This window comes from Lissotriton vulgaris, chromosome 4_1 (assembly GCF_964263255.1).
Source record: "Lissotriton vulgaris chromosome 4_1, aLisVul1.2, whole genome shotgun sequence".
In the NCBI taxonomy this organism is placed as follows: domain Eukaryota; kingdom Metazoa; phylum Chordata; class Amphibia; order Caudata; family Salamandridae; genus Lissotriton; species Lissotriton vulgaris.
In genome coordinates, this window is record NC_141691.1 from 2018888999 (window position 1) to 2018905671 (window position 16673).

At 44.8% G+C, this 16673-nt stretch overlaps 1 protein-coding gene across 2 annotated transcripts in view; it reads right to left on the bottom strand.

The window, feature by feature from the left end:
* The window catches only part of OPLAH (5-oxoprolinase, ATP-hydrolysing), a 294072-nt gene that overhangs the window by 41997 nt on the left and 235402 nt on the right, over positions 1 to 16673 (bottom strand). For both annotated transcript variants that reach the window (XM_086966421.1, XM_086966420.1), the window contains exons 17-18: positions 3221 to 3381; positions 1776 to 1877 (exon numbers count right to left, since the gene is read on the bottom strand). In XM_086966421.1, the coding sequence (XP_086822547.1) occupies positions 1776 to 1877; positions 3221 to 3381 (263 nt within the window). The remainder of the gene's footprint in view (positions 1 to 1775; positions 1878 to 3220; positions 3382 to 16673) is intronic.

Below are 16673 nucleotides of genomic sequence, written 5' to 3' on the forward strand. Positions count from 1 at the left end.
TCTCTCTCTCAATTAAGTTGAAATATGCTGCCTATCACAAAAACACACTAACAATTCCATAATCAGCAATTCCACTTTTAACTTGAAGCTGCTCAGTTACATTTCAAGGTTTAACTTACTAACAAACCTGCCTCTTCTCAACACCTCTCTTCGTACCTTCAACGCAGCTGACTCTCACTTCCATCCACTCTCTCACCCCTCACTCCCTGGCTCTCATCCACTCACCCATCCCTATCCAAACGCACCTCATCAATTGCTCTCTCGTACCACATCCACTGTCTGGCTCTGCACCCATTTTCTTGCTCTGCTTTGAGTATCATTACATTTGGTATTTAATAACACCTGCTATTTACAGTATTTATGAATCACACTGGTGTGATTTAAAGTGTACATCAAAATCACATAATTGTTATAATCATTTCTATTATTACCTACTCTCGCCCTATATCATGTTGTTTTTAAGGACATCACTAAGAAAAATACTGACACAAAAATAGTGGCCAAAATGTTAATAACAAATGTATCACAATTATATATCTAAAATGTAAATCCCAAAAATATCAACATCAAAATATCACCAGTAAAAATATATAATATACAAAAACCTTGACTACAAAAATCTACAAAAATGTAATATTATAATAACAACACATATATTTATATGTTTTAAAAATATAGCTAACAACTCCATAAAAAATTTATGTTTCATAATGTATTTTTTATTAATAAAATATAATTTAAGGTAGTATTTTAATTTTAAGTAAAATATTGAATGTTGTCTAACTATGTATTATACTTTCAAATGATTACATAATGTATAAAAAATAATATACAATTGTAAATATTATTCATAACTTTTCTAATTATAGTTCCACAAATATTGCGGAATTTGAATATATTTTGTGAGAGCAGATTAACTATTATAATTTTAGTCCCAAATACATTGGGGAAAGTACACAAACCTAAGGGGGTCAGATTTACTATTCTTACACTATTCCTGCAAACACTGGCCTAAGTGATTATATTGGAGAACAGAGTTACTATTCTAACTCTGATCTCACAATTAATTGGGACAGTGCATACACTTGGCTGGTAGATCAATTGTTCTATTTCCAGTCCAACAAATATTACGGACAGTGCAAATAACTGGGAGGGTAAGATTTACCATTCTAACTCCAGTCCCACAAATAATGAAGAAAGTGCATGTATTTGTGTGGGTGTGTCGTGGGGGAGAGGGGAGGGGTCAAGCTCACTTTTCTAACTTCAGCCCTGTCTATAATGGGAAAATTCATATATTTCGGGAGATGAGATTTATTATTACAACTGCAGTTCCACCAGTGTTAGAGAAAGTGCATATGTTTAGGAGTGAGATTTAGTAGTCTACCTTTATGGGGGAAGTGCATTGATATGATTGGGGTTTCATATTAACTACTCTAACACTAATCCCACAAACATTGGTGAAAGTACATACATTTGAGAGAGAGTCCTCACATTAGTGCCAGCCTTCTGAGTATGCGAGAAACCAAGTGATCTGAATTAAGTTCTGTATTAGTGTCCTAGGACTTGCTTGTGGGCTGGGCCTTCACGGCTTAGCATTTTGTACAAACCCAATTGAGGGTATGTGAACATCTTACGCCTAGAATCCCATATTTAGCTGTAGGACCACTAGCCAGCCCTGTGATTCCGCCTGCCCTGTGATTCCGCAGGAACACAGAAGGTAAGCACTGCAGAGCGATTACAGATTGTCTTTATCAATGTATGTAGCCCGTACTCACAGGTGTGATGACGGTCAGATCAGGAAGATGACTTCCACCAGCGCTGGGGTGGTTACTCAGGATCACATCCCCTTCTTTAATGTCATCACCGAGGTTGCAGATCTGAAATAGTAGGAGAAAGGTGAGCTATTGGTAAATGAACAGACCAATGAATTCACATAAATATAAATAATCAACATGTGAATTAACAAGTAGATGGATACAAAAACAAATAAGGTTAGTTAATAAATAGAGGAAATAACTCATAAATTGATAGACCAAGTAAACAAAATGACCAATGTAAAAGTACATTAATAATGAACAGATCAATGAACTAACAAACTCTAAAGCATAGATTAATGTGCTTGTATCAGATATTTAATCAACACTTCGGTACATGAAGGTACACCCAATGGAACAAGCTAAATTACAGATCCCTTAGTCAAATTTGCTGGGCGCTCATGTTTGATTGCCTTGTGAGGGGCATCTGTAGAGTGTTCTCAGTGGATTATCTGAATAGATCCTGGGTCACAGGAAATAGCATTAGGAGGTTCCAGATCTGGAGATTATTTGGTTCAATTATGAAATTCTGTAGATTCACGAAGAATGGCTGCAAAGATTTATAAATATACTTCTGTATGCCTACTCCTGGTATACAGTTCCAACTTTTGGGAGAAATGCACATGAACTGTCATTTTCCGTGACTGCTCATACTAGACTAAATTTCCTTTTCCAGATAAAAAGAAATCTAAACGAGTAAATCATGTAGATATAGTTACATTTTTTATTATTTCACCAAAAATATTTTCCCTTGTGAAAAAGTCTCTTCTAAACAACCCTGCCCTATCTCACATTGGAAAGACATTTACTCCTGTGTTTATGTGCATTTCCAGGGTGGGACAATCAGAAAAATGATTCTAAAGTCCCCCAAGCCTGTGAGTTTGTGGGTGCTCAGTGAGTTTGTGGGCATTTACGTATACAGTCGAAACTCTAGCATACTGGTACATTTTCTTCCATCATAAGTGTACTTGATGGTTGGAAGATCCCAATACTGCTGATGCTATAAATCAGAAAATGGAATTTAGTATTACAAGAGCACATTTTTGGTCACCTGATGTACACTGGCGAAGCACTTCTGAAGCTGCAAGGGAAGTTCATGCAAAATCCTCATGAGATCACAACAGACTATAAGCTCCCACAGAGACAATCCTGTATACATGAGTAACCATTAAGATGTCATGGCCGCAGTTGCACTGAGTAACCATTTATTGGTGTAATACTATGTCAGCACTCCCTGCACAAACTATAAACGGCATACCATGCAGCAAATTACAGTTTTGTGATTCGCATTTTACCAGTTGTATCATATCACGCAGGGGATACCTTTAAAAATAGGCTAAGTATAGAGGTGCCTTTAACTGGTCTACCATACACTAGTCGCTTAGTATTGTTCTATAGTGCCTTACCTGGAACTGGACGGTCTCTTGCATGGCCCCAAGGTGCACTGGTATGTGGGGCGCGTTGGACACCAGCCCGCCATCCGGACCAAAGAGCGCACAAGAGAAGTCTAGCCTCTCTTTGATGTTGGTGGAAATGGCAGTCCGCTGTAGAATTCGGCCCATTTGCTCTAGACAAAAAAAACATCAGAGTTTGGCAAAATTAAACACTTTTAATGCAATATCCTGAGTGGTACCATTTCCAAAGAGACCCGAAGGTGTCAAAACACTGATATAGACCCCACAAGGGCCACAAAGAAGAATTGTGGCGTTTAATTTTACTACATGGTTTTCCGCAGTATCCATGGTAAAGCATAATAAATAGTTGACAATATCCATTGCAGGTTGAACATCCTTTGAAATGGACCTCCCGTCCACATCATCAGAGCAGCCTCTGAAAACAAGCATTTGCAATGCAATAGGTCTCGCAGTTGTTAGAGTTTGCGCCATTGGCATTGTAAATGGCACTGCCTTTTATTTATGTGTTGGTTTTTAAAACGTGCATAAAAGGCATTGTCAATTACAATGCCAATAGATTAAACTCTCGCAAATGCGAGACCTATTGCATTGCAAATGCTTGTTTATCTTGAAAGAGCAGCATAGTACTCCTAATTACAGCAAAGGCACCACAGAACTAACTTGATGTATTAGAACGAACATGCGTATGTGCCTGAGGAGCAGTGAACCCCCCACTTAAGCAGCTAAAGTATCGAGGTCTGGCCCTCGGCCCCCGTGGCAGGAGATGTGAGTACTACTAAAACATTAGCTAGTTGTTTATGGGCGTTTTCTGTCTGCAGCTCTGCAGACAAAAAGCTCATAAATAACACTATTAGAGGATGCCATGACAGAGATTTTATTTATTTATTTTATTTAATGCGATTTTATATAGCGCGAACATTACCCGAAGGTGTCAGAGCGCTTTAAATAAGAACCAGTTGCGATACATAAAGACTTAGGATTACATGCGTTGCATACAAGATACAAACAGAAAAAATTGCAAATGTACAAGTTATAGAGTCACACAAGGAGGAGATACAAACAGAAAAAAAAAATTCAAATGTAAAGGTAGTAAAGTCATCCAAGGAAGAGATACGAATGGATATACTCTAAGAGTCACATAGTAATGGTAGATAGTACAAAGGTCTACTGCATATACTAGTGATTAGAGTTATCTATATATACATAGGGAAGGGGAACGAATGGATATACTCTAAGAGTTACATAGGAATGGTAGATAGTACAAAGGTCTACTGCATATACTAGTGATTAGAGTTATCTATATATACATAGGGAAGGGGAACGAATGGATATACTCTAAGAGTTACATAGGAATGGTAGATAGTACAAAGGTCTACTGCATATACTAGTGATTAGAGTTATCTCTATATACATAGGGAAGGGAAACGAATGGATATACTCTAAGAGTCACATAGGAATGGTAGATAGTACAAAGGTCTACTGCATGTACTAGTGATTAGAGTTATCTCCATATACATAAGAAAGGGATACAAATGGATATACTTTAAGAGTCACATAGGAATGGTAGATAGTACAATGGTCTACTGCATATACTAGTGATTAGAGTTATCTCTATATACATAGGGAAGGGATACGAATGGATATACTCTAAGAGTCACATAGGAATGGTAGAGAGTACAAAGGTCTACTGCATATACTAGTGATTAGAGTTATCTCTATATACATAGATATACAAATAGATTTTCTCAGGTCAAGACCCAAAAAAACAGGAGTGCAGAGTTCCATTAAGTGGGGTTGGAAGGAGGACACAGTCACAACACCAAGGGAGGGTGGGAGGGGTACAAGGGTATGGAGAAAAGGCAAATCAGAAAAAGGAAGAAAAATTCAAGGATCGTCAAGGGGGACATGAGGGAAAAGGGGAAAGGACGAGGGACTGGACAAGATGGCAGGTCAGGGTCCAGAGAAAAGAGGCCGTGAACAGCAGCAAAATGGCGGCCAGGACAAAAGAAAAAAACGTAAAGAAGTCCATGAGAGTGACCCAGTGAGTATGGATTAGAGTGCCAAGAGAAGTCCGGGGGGTACATAGTTCAGAAATCAAAGTCAGGAAGCGCTCTCCCGAGTACATGTTGCGGTGGTAGCTCCCAGCGCTGGAGCTTCTGTTCTGGCTGCAGGGCAATTTTTTTTAAATTACAAGAGAACAATGGGAAAACAGAGTGGGTGAACAAATACAAAAAAGTAAGTGAGGGAGATGGATAAAAACCAGTTTGAGCTATTGACATTGTAAATGACAATGCCTTTTAGTTAGGTTTTAATTTTTAAAACATAATTAAATGGCATTGTCATTCATAATGCCAATAGCTTGAACTTTCGTAATGCCTTTTATTTTTGTTTTTATTTTTAAAACATAAATAAATGGCATTGTCATTTATAATGCCAACAGCTTGCACTCTCGTAAATACAAGACAATGCCTTTTATCATAAATGCAATGCAATAAGTCTCATATTTATGAGAGTTTAAGCTATTGGCATTATGAATAAAAATGCCATGTATTTATGTTTTAAAGATGAAAACATAAATAAAAGGCAGGGTTCTTATTTCCAAAATGAGCCGTGAAGCAGTTGTCAGGTTTGACTACTTTTATATGTAACTGTTCGAAAATCAAAATTCAGATGCCACAGATCTAAATCAAAACATAAATAAAAGGAATTGTCATTTATAGTGCCAATATCTCAAACTCACGAAACCTATTGCATTGCAAATGCTTATTTTTTCAACTATGGGAATTACAGGAAATTAAAGAGAAGAACTTTTTCATTAAAAAGTTGTTAAGAAAAAAACAATTTACTCTTCATCACCAAATTTGCTTGTATACAGTGGAGCGGATCTGCCACAAAGTACAATAACACATGCATTTGCAATGCAAATGGTCTCCTATTAGTGAAAGTTGGAGCTAATGGTGTTCTAAATGACAACGTCTTTTGTTTATGGAGTGGCTGTTTGTGGTGTGGAGTTTAATTATGTGGATTGATTGAACTTGTTAGTTGTGGAATTGTGTGGGGTGGAATAGTGTGTATTTGTGCAGTGGAATTATGTGGATAGTAATTATGTGGTATTAAATTAACTGGAATTATGTAGAATGGGATTGAGTGTTATGGAGAGTAAATATGTGTATTGATATGTTGTCTTGTGGCATGGTATGTAGTGGAATTTAATTATGTGGTGAGCTGTTGAATTGTGTGACATATGTTGAATTTTGAGGAGTGGATTGGATGCATTTGTTGGGTAAGTGTTTTGATTTGAATTATGTGGTTTGTTGTTGAATTATGTGGTGCAGAATGGAAATGTGTGGAGCTGAATTGTGTGGCGTGGAACTGTGTGGTATTTTGAGTTAAATTATGCTGTTGGAAATTATGTGGCATTGCGTGGAGTGTATTTGTATGGATGGTTGCTATGTGGCATAGTAGTTTTATGTGGGATGTATTTATCTGGTATTTAGTAGAGTGTAATTAGGTGGCAATCATAAATGTTCACAAATGTGTAAAGGCTATATTGAATGTATTTTATTATCCGTAATGAATAACCGTAAAAACTGCTGTAGGAGGACTGTCAAAATGATATGTGTTTGCAGGGCCTGTTTTAGCCTTAGTAAGTTGTTGGATGCAAAGTTACCAGACAGAAACCGCCACAACATTTAAGAATACTTAAATTAAGGGTTTCAGGTGATATTACAATTTGGATGCAGCACTTTAAACCATCCCCTGCCCATGAATTGGAAAATAAATAGCTTTTTAAACATAATTTAGGTGGCGAATGCAGATTTAATGAATAAATCTTCAGCATCATTTCAAATGTTTAAACATGCAAACTCTATGTTTCTTGAAATAGGATTAGAATCCAGACATACAAAGTGCACAGTAATCTAAATGCAAAGTGTTGATCTGCTAATGTGCTGGGTTTATGACACTGCCCTGGTAACATTACATGTGAAGTTTAATGGCCTACTGAAGGAGGGTGGAGTAGCAGAGGCAGCAATGAATCTCATTTATGGAAAGATGCAACCTAACAAAGTAAAGAGGCACCGCTCAGCAGGCGCTCATGTGAGAAAATAGCTGTTGTGTGTGAAAAGTGTGGCACAGCAGAAAGAGTACAGAGGAGCAGGACAGCATGCCAGGTCCGTTACGTGGGGGAAGTGCACGGGGCAGCGATGCACACTGGCCAGAGAGCCATAAAAGCACAGATGAGGAGGAATGAGCAGCAGTAGGGAGGCAGCTGAAACAGCCCTGCCGCTCCGCATCGGGGTTGAACTGTCGCCAATTAAGTCATTTCCCCCTCATTCTAGTATTCAATTCAATGCACTTTATTCGGTTTACTTAATATGAAACCATAAAAGTTACAAATTACAGAATACTTTATAATCACAGGTTAAAATACACAATATACAAACACAATAAATATACTTGATCCCGGTTGTTAAAACACTAGTAATGATATAACTTCCATGTCAGCGAAATGGTGAGAGCATCATAAATAAATAGAATAAGTTAATAAAATCATGAAATACTTTAACCAATTCATTTAGAGGTCCAAACTTTTTCAATACTACAAAGAACATTTCAGAAAACCGGCCACAAAAGGGACACATTCAGGATATAACAATTGCAGATAATAGAGAGCGGGACGTACTTGCACAAAATGTAACTTTTTTAAAAGAGTTTTTAGAAAAGTTCCTGGGCAATTCATAAAATTTACAGAAAAACATGAAGTGCAGCAGATCCTGTGGAGACAGGCTGTCGCAGCCATAGGGTGCTAGCACATTCCCTTTATGGCATCCCCTAGGAACAGCTAGTAAAAGATGGAAGAGATCCATTCTAAACCTGATAAGTAAAAATCTTTCGTAGGCAGGTAATGGCCAAGATAAATACGGTTCCAAGCCTTACCAAAGGATAGGTTTTTAAATTTACGGGATCTATAGATGCTCAAGAACAATTAACGTATTAAGTATTTGTCAAACAGTAATGGTGCAAGCAGGGAGGGGAAACCCATAAGAACCCCTCAATTTAAGTGTGACAAAATCACCCTTATGAACATAAACACAAAGTCCTGCGCACTCAAACAGAATATAAACAGCAATGTGACAGTGAATAAGATTGCAAAAAAGAAATTGTATCCAACGACGTTTTCATGGAGGTTCATGTATCGCTCCTTTTTATTAGGTCATCAAATCAGCTATAATATACAGCCAGCCGACACGTGTTTCGTTGTAGGACTGTACATACACAGTAACTACAACTCTTCAGTGCTCAATGGCTGAATCCTCAGTAGTTAGGCCCCGTTCCGGTGATAATTCCAACCCGGAAGGGTACCCCTTGCGGTGTAAAGCACGAGATATAGTCGTCACCGTTGTGAATAAAACACCAATCCAATGCGCCAGCCTAATCCATATAGTTTCAAAATTAAAGTAGGTATGGTCGTATCCAAGTAGTGTAGTTCCAAAATTAAGTCCGTAACCCACGAGTATGTTTGGCACGAAATCCTCTGGCACAATCGCCCTCGCTCTGCTGGCGTCTGAAAACCCGGTTCCAAGCCTATTAATGTTTTAAACATCATGTATTTACGAACACTTGGCTTCAATATTTCTTTCTCCTCTTTTTCCATTATTTTACGCAGGGTGAAAGAGGGTTTTACAAGTGCTACATCTTCTTTGGTAATACTATCAGGTGTTAAAAACAAGTCCAAGCATCCCAGCTCTCTAAAACACATCTTTAAATATTTCATCCATGGAATGTTAATCATATGGTCTAGGTCCATGATCTCTTTAAGAAGTTTATGTGTGAGATTAAGATGTTTATTAAGCCAACATTGTAGCCAGAAAATTATGGGACGCAAAGCCAAAATATCACTTAAATAAGGCGTACCGGTTTCTTCATGTACTATTATGTTTGCAATTCCCTTTGGAACACTCATAAGTTTTTTTTAAAAATAGTTTTTCGTCACTTGTAGGCCCTCAAGTCCGGAATATCTCCATAGGTCACCCCCGTAGCTGGCTATAGATATATTCCTGGCGCAATAAATTTTTAACATTGCAGCCACTGGTCGATTACCCATTTTGGCTGCAAAGCCAAATAGCGCAGCGTTAGCCCTGGTGACCTCTCCTCTTTTCTTGTTATGGAGAGCGACCCAATTAAGCCGGTCGTCTAAAAGAACGCCCAGGTATGAAAAGGTAGTGCATATAGGCACTCTATCACCATTTACCATAAAAGGATACTGTCGTTTCGGGCGCGACCCTACCTGCATCACATAGGATTTGGAATTGTTTATGGACAGATCTCTTTTTGCCATAAACCCATGGAAAGCATCAAGTAGGGTTTGTAACCCTTTAGGGGTACGTGCCAGGAGGATTGCGTCGTCTGCATATAGCAAGACGGGCAAGCCTGGCCTGCCCACGTACGGATAATCGGCCCCAGTTTCTAACAATGATCTCTCCAGGTCATTAATATAAAGATTGAAAAAGAAGGGTGCCAGTATACACCCCTGACGTACCCCCCTTTCAATGTTAAAATTTCTGGTAAATTTAAGGTCTATGGTGTATCTGATATTTGCCTTAGTGTCTCTGTGCAGTTCCATTAGAAAGTTCACCAATTGGGGCTCCACTCCCATGGCCATCATGGACTGCCACAGCTTTCCCCGGTTGACACAATCAAAAGTGGACGAAAGATCCATGAAGGTCATGTAGATGGTTCCTGAGCGAGCAATGGTGTACTTTCCTAGGACCAGGTATAGATTTAAACATTGTGCCATAGTCGAGTGGCCTGGGCGAACCCATACTGGATATCTGAGATGATCTTCTTCTCCTCCGCCCAAGCAATCAATCTCTTCAAAATGACTCCCCCTATAACCTTTACAACGGAGTCAAGCAGGGAGATTGGCCTATAGTTCAATGTGCTATTACGATCTCCCTTTTCATTCTAGTACAAAAATGAGAAACATTGAGCAATAAATCTTACAGGCTATAAATAAATGAATAGTGCGCTAAACACAAAACATGTACTACAAAAAGCACCCGTAAATGTGGCCTGAAAATAAAGTGCCCATTGCGTTTTAGAATCAGAATGTAGCTAAAAGAAAGCACTGCTTTGTTAATTTGCACAAGCACAGTGGCCCACAATAATGGGTGCAGACTGCAAATAAAATAAATGCTGTATGGTGAAATTTTGAAGAGGACTTCACGTTTGCAATTTACCTCGAAGCAAACGCTTTCGAGGTATACGAACCGCTGAAGTGGTGTGGCTAAGGTGCCCTTGGTTAGCCTCGGTCGGGGACATACACGAGTGCACCATTAAAGACCCCGACAGTGAGGTTCCGTGAATTCTGAATCTGGGTCATAAAGGTTATGGTTCCGTTACGATTTTGGTAACAGCGAACCGTAAACAGTGAGCTCAGCAAGCATGAGTGTTTTCGTCATGTTACACCGATGGATTCACTGTGTATTTGACGTTTTCGTTCTGAAACCCTTGGGTTCCATTTTGTGCATGGCAGCCATTTTTGTGGATTGCAGTCACATAGGCCTATGACTGTGGCTGAACAAGTCTCTAGGACACATGCACCTTAGCTTGAGTTTGTGCTGACTCCTGTTTGGCCTGAGTGAACTGACCCTGCTGTCTGAAGCTGACCTTGCCAAACCAGTTCTTGCCCTTTAGCTGATCAAGATTAAGGATCAGAGCACAGGACATTGTAAAGTTTTACTGCACACAAACATGCCTTATCCTACTCCTATCTGTTTCTGTTGCCATCTTTATGGTCTATTTATGATGTGGGCTGCAGGCCTTTTATTATGGGTTTTGTCCAGCTTGTCTAAAGAAGAATGTTTATATTGGGTTTGTTTGATGATTAATTATGGGCTGGACAAACTGAAATGTGGGTTTGTCATCATGCAATGCTTTGATCATGTATACATGGGATTGGTCAACTGTAAATAAGGAATGTTTGCATGAAGCACAATTTTTGGCATAAAAAGGGACGACCTGCTTTGTAAAATTGAGCAGTCTCCTGAGAACTTACACCGTGTTGTACTTCTAGGACCTCTGTTACTGGCTGCAGCCAATACATTTGATCTTTGACGTCACCAAGAAGTATCCCGTGTCTCTGTTTGCCAAGACAGGAGAATCCGAAGACTTTGGGCGTGCCCCTGGCGCTGCTGGGTTTAAATCCTGTTTCTTTAACAGTGGGGTAGCAGGGGGGCAGCAAGGATCGGCAGCATGCACCTGACGTGCTCCCTGGAGTTAAAGTGCAGCAGCAGTAACCTGAAAAGTGTGAGGAAGAGCGGCTACTTGAGCAGGCACACAAGGGGTTTTTCCTGCACATGGCGCTTGGAGCGATGCCTGGGGAGCCAACCCAAGTATTAGGGGATTGAAAAGATTTTTGCTCGACTCCTCTAAGTAAAAACATTATCAAAGAATAAAGTTCTGTGTAGCGCTGCGACCGGCCGTGAAGCTGGCAGTAGAAGTGAGTCTGGGCTTGGGTAATGCAGGGATAAGGGGCAGTAGAGGTTGCAGGAGCCTGGCCTGCCCCCGACCGCCACCCCTCGAATCCACGCTTACCTCCCTGTCTCATCGGTATGTGCTGCCTCTCACACTAACCTGCCCCTCTTTCTTTCGCCAACCCCGTCTCATCAGCATGTACCCTCCAATGTGCACGACGTTTCTCCCCTCATCTCCATACTTCGATTTCCACAGCTTGAAGTCATCGGGGATGGGAGGTAACGCGGGCCCCTACAACGCAGGGCCCCCAGACGTGGTTTAATGGCTAGAACAGCCGACCCTGAATCTCAGAAAGTACACACATTATCGAAGAATAAACTGCTGTGAAGCCCAGCGACCGGCTGTGCTCAGAAAGTAAAAACATTAGCTGCGGTGGGGGCAGGAGCGCGCCACCTGGTACGAGACTCCTGGCCCGGTATTGCGGAGTGTGCGGTACCGGCAGCAGCGTTCAGTGAACTCACGGCCTGCGAGAGAAGAGCGGCGGTGATCGGAGACACCTTGCTCGGTGTGTGGCCAGGGAGCGGGCAGCAGCGTGAAGTGAGGCTGCGGTCGGGGAGCGGGATTACAGCACAGGACGCGGCAGGGCGAGCTCGGTGTCTGGTGAAGTGGTGAGCAGCCAGCGGAATCAACCCGTGGTCCACCCAGCACCTACCGGATCACACGCTGAGGGCCCCGGCTGAATAAAGCAAGCCGTGAGCGTTCACATCGGAGTGAGCGAAAGTGAAAGCGTGGGGAAGCGCGAGAACACACACTGCTAACACCACCGTACACGCTCACAGCTCATGTCTCCAAAAGCACACGTTCACAGGGCATGTCTCAGATGTGTCTCCAATGTGTTTCAACGCTCGTGCACCTCTCCGGTCCCACTTAGCTAAGCTACCCTGCAACAATAAGTCTTGCTTACGCAAGCAGCACATGGCACTGCATCGGTACGCGAGACCGAAAAAGGGGATCCAGTTATAGTTATGGTCCATTTAATATTCTGGTTCTCAGTGGGGAGTAAAATCACAGCATAACACAATATTAAATGGGGCTATGCTGTCAAAAAGAATTACTCCTCCTCCCGCCAAACATCCCTTATACCCATAGGTGCAGTTCCCGACGGAAAATGTCATTTATTCCATGTGGTGGATTAGGCTGCACCAGGCAGCGGTTACCAAGCATGGACATGACCTTCATCAGACCCTTCTTGCAACAGTGGAGGATGGTTTTTCAAGAGGACAGCTTCCCTAGATTTGACTTCCTTGCCTGCCCATCTCTGCATATGTCTTATGTCAGGGTGCAGGTTTGCTGAATATATTGGTATAACATCCTCTTTTGCATCATGTTCTTTCCTAATTCAATCAATCAATCAATCAATCAATCAATCAATCAATCAATCAAAGACATTTATAGAGCGCACTACTTACCCGTAGGGTCTCAAGGCGCTACGGGGGGGGGGAGGGGGGGTGCCGTTACTGCTCGAACAGCCAGGTCTTGAGCTTCTTCCTGAAGGACAGGTGGTCTTGGGTCAGGCGCAGGTCGGTCGGGAGGGAGTTCCAGGTCTTGGCCGCAAGGTAGGAGAAGGACCTTCCTCCTGTTGTCGCTCTACGGATGCGTGGGACGGCGGCGAGGGCGTGGCTGGCTGATCGGAGGTGGCGTTTGGGAGCGTAGAAGTTGATTCGGTTGTTGAGGTAGCTCGGGCCTTGATCGTGAAGGGCTTTGTGTGCGTGGGTGAGGAGACGGAAGGTGATTCTTTTGTTGACGGGGAGCCAATGCAGGTCTTTCAGGTGTCCGGAGATGTGGCCGTTACGTGGGATGTCGAGGATGAGTCTGGCTGAGGCGTTCTGGATCCGCTGAAGTCTCTTCTGGAGCTTGGCGGTGGTTCCGGTGTAGAGGGCGTTGCCGTAGTCCAGTCGGCTGGTGACGAGGGCCTGGGTGACGGTCTTCCTGGTCTCCGTGGGGATCCACCAGAAGATCTTCCGTAGCATGCGCAGGATGTTGAAGCACGCCGAGGAGACGGCGTTGACTTGCTTGGTCATGGAGAGGGAGGAGTCCAGGATGAAGCCCAGGTTGCGTGCGTGGTTAGTCGGTTTGGGTGCGGTGCCCAGGGCGGGGGGCCACCAGGAGTCGTCCCAGGCGGTGGGCGTGGAGCCCAGGATGAGGACCTCCGTCTTGTCTGAGTTCAGTTTCAGGCGGCTGGTCGTCATCCACTCGGCTACCTCCTTCATCCCTTCGTGCAGGTTGGCTCTGGCGCCGGCGGGGTCGTTGGTCAGGGAGAGGATCAGCTGGGTGTCGTCGGCGTAGGAGATTATGTTGAGGTTGTGTTGGCGTGCGATGGCCGCGAGGGGGCTCATGTAGACGTTGAAGAGGGTAGGGCTCAACGAGGATCCTTGAGGGACGCCGCAGATGACTTCGGTGGCTTCTGACTTGTACGGTGGTAGGCGGACTCTCTATGTTCTTCCGTCGAGGTAGGAGACGATCCATTCCAGCGCCTTCTCCTGGATTCCGACGTTGCTGAGGCGTTGCACTAGGGTGCGGTGGCAGACCGTGTCGAAGGCCGCGGAGAGGTCTAGGAGTATGAGGGCCGTTGTTTCTCCGTTGTCCATCATGGCTCGAATGTCGTCGGTGGCGGCGATGAGGGTGGTCTCGGTGCTGTGGTTGGCTCGGAAGCCGGACTGCGAGGGGTCGAGGGATCCGTTCGTCTCGAGGAAGGCGGCCAGCTGTTTGTTGACGATCTTCTCGATGACTTTGGCTGGAAACGGGAGGAGCGAGATTGGGCGGTAATTCTTGAGTTCGGTGGGGTCTGCTGTAGGTTTCTTGAGAAGAGCGCTGAGTTCGGCGTGCTTCCAGCTCTCGGGGAAGGTGGCGGTGTCGAAGGAGGTGTTGATGATGTCCCGCAGGTGGGGTGCGATGACCGCGTCGGCCTTGTTGAAGACGTGGTGAGGGCAGGGGTCGGTCGGAGATCCGGAGTGGACGGAGTTCATCATGCGGACGGTGTCTTCGGTGCTGATCGGAGTCCAGGCTCGGAGGGCGGCGGGGGGCGGCGTAGCTATGGTCGTGGCGTGCGTCGGTTGGGTGCTGAAGCTGTTGTGTATGTCCGCGATCTTGTTGTGGAAGTAGGAGGCGAGGGAGTTGCAGAGATCTTGCAAGGGGGTGATGTCGTTGTTTCCAGCGTTGGGGTTGGAGAGCTCTTTGACGATGTTGAAGAGTTCCTTGCAGTTGTGTGCGTTGTTGTCCAGCCGGTCCTTGAATGCAGTTTTCTTGGCGGCTCGGATCAGTTGGTGGTGCTTCCGGGTGGCGAGTTAGAGGGTGGTCTTGTTGTCCGGTGTGGGTTCCTTTCTGCAGACTTTCTCGAGGGCTCGGCAGTTCTTCTTGGAGCTCTTGAGTTCGTCGGTGAACCATGGGGCTTTCTTGCTGCCGGGTCTGCTGGGCGGGGTCCTGAGAGGGGCGAGTTCGTCCACGCAGTTGCTGATCCACTTCGTGAGGTTGTCGGCGGCCTGGCTGGGGTTCGCTGAGTTGGCAGGAGGGTGCTGGCTCAGGGAAGTGGCGAGCTGGTCGGCTGTGATCTTGTTCCAGCTTCTGAGGGCAACCTGTTGCTGGTGGTGATGGATCGTCGTTCTTTTGAAGGTGAAGTGGACGCAGCTGTGGTCCGTCCAGTGGAGTTCTGTGGTGTGGCTGAAGACGATGTCTTTGCTGGATGAGAAGACGGCGTCGAGTGTGTGTCCGGCGAGGTGGGCGGGGGTGCTCACCAGTTGCTTCAGTCCAAGGTTGGCGAGGTTGTCGAGCAGGGTGCTGGTGTTGCGGTCGTTGTTGTTCTCCAGGTGGAAGTTGAGGTCCCCCAGGAGGATGTAGTCCGCGGAGGGGAGGGCATACGGGCTGACGAAGTCGGCGATGTCCTCGCTGAATTGAGTGCGTGGTCCCGGGGGTCGGTAGATCAGGGTGCCTCTGAGGGTGGTCTTCGGGTCGGTGTGGATCTGGAAATGCAGGTGTTCGGCGGTGGATAGGGTGTTGTCGGTGCTAGTCGTGATTCGGATGGTGTTCCTGTGGATGATGGCGATGCCTCCTCCCATCTGGTTGGCGGAGCGGTCCCTCCGGGTGATCTTGTAGCTCTCTGGGATGGCGATGGCGATGTCGGGCGCTGAAGAGGCGTTCATCCAGGTCTCCGTGATGAAGGCAACGTCCGGGGCCATGGCGTCTAGGAGGTTCCAGAGTTCGATGGCGTGTCTGTGGACAGAGCGGGTGTTGAGCAGGATGCACTTGAGGTGGTTGCTGCTGGTGTTCGGCTTGGCAGGTGCTGGTGCCGGGCAGGTCCGGATGCAGGTGAATTTGCAGGCCTGGCAGCTGAACGGTCAGTGGGAGCGTCGTGGGGTGGCTCGGTAGCATCCTGGGGATCGGCCGGAGTTGAGTGCGATGAGGGCGGCGACGGTGTATGTCAGGCGGGTCGGCCGGGATCCTCGTCGGCCAGGGGTCCTGGCACTGGGCGGGGTCCAGGCGCGGACGGGCGTAGACGGGCTTACCTTTGGCGCGCCTTCGGCGCACAATCGGTGCGCCCGCTGCGCGTGACCGCTGCACGTTTGCACGGTCGCCATATATGGCGAAGTGCGCGGGGGGGCGGAGCAGCTGGGAGGCGGGAGCGGGGAGGGTACAGAAGGCAAAAGGGGCGGGGTTAGCGGCGGTGGCAGGAAGCGGGGAGGGAGGAGGGAGGACGAACGGCGGCAAAGAACAGGAGGGAAAATACAATTACAATGAAACAAGCAATACTAAACGACAAAAACGATCTAAATACGGCAAAAAACAGCAGGGGCAGGGAAATACAATTACAGTGAAACAAGCAATACTAAACGACAAAAACGATCTAAATACGGCAAAAAACAGCAGGGGCAGGAAATACAATTACAATGAAACAAGCAATACTAAACGACAA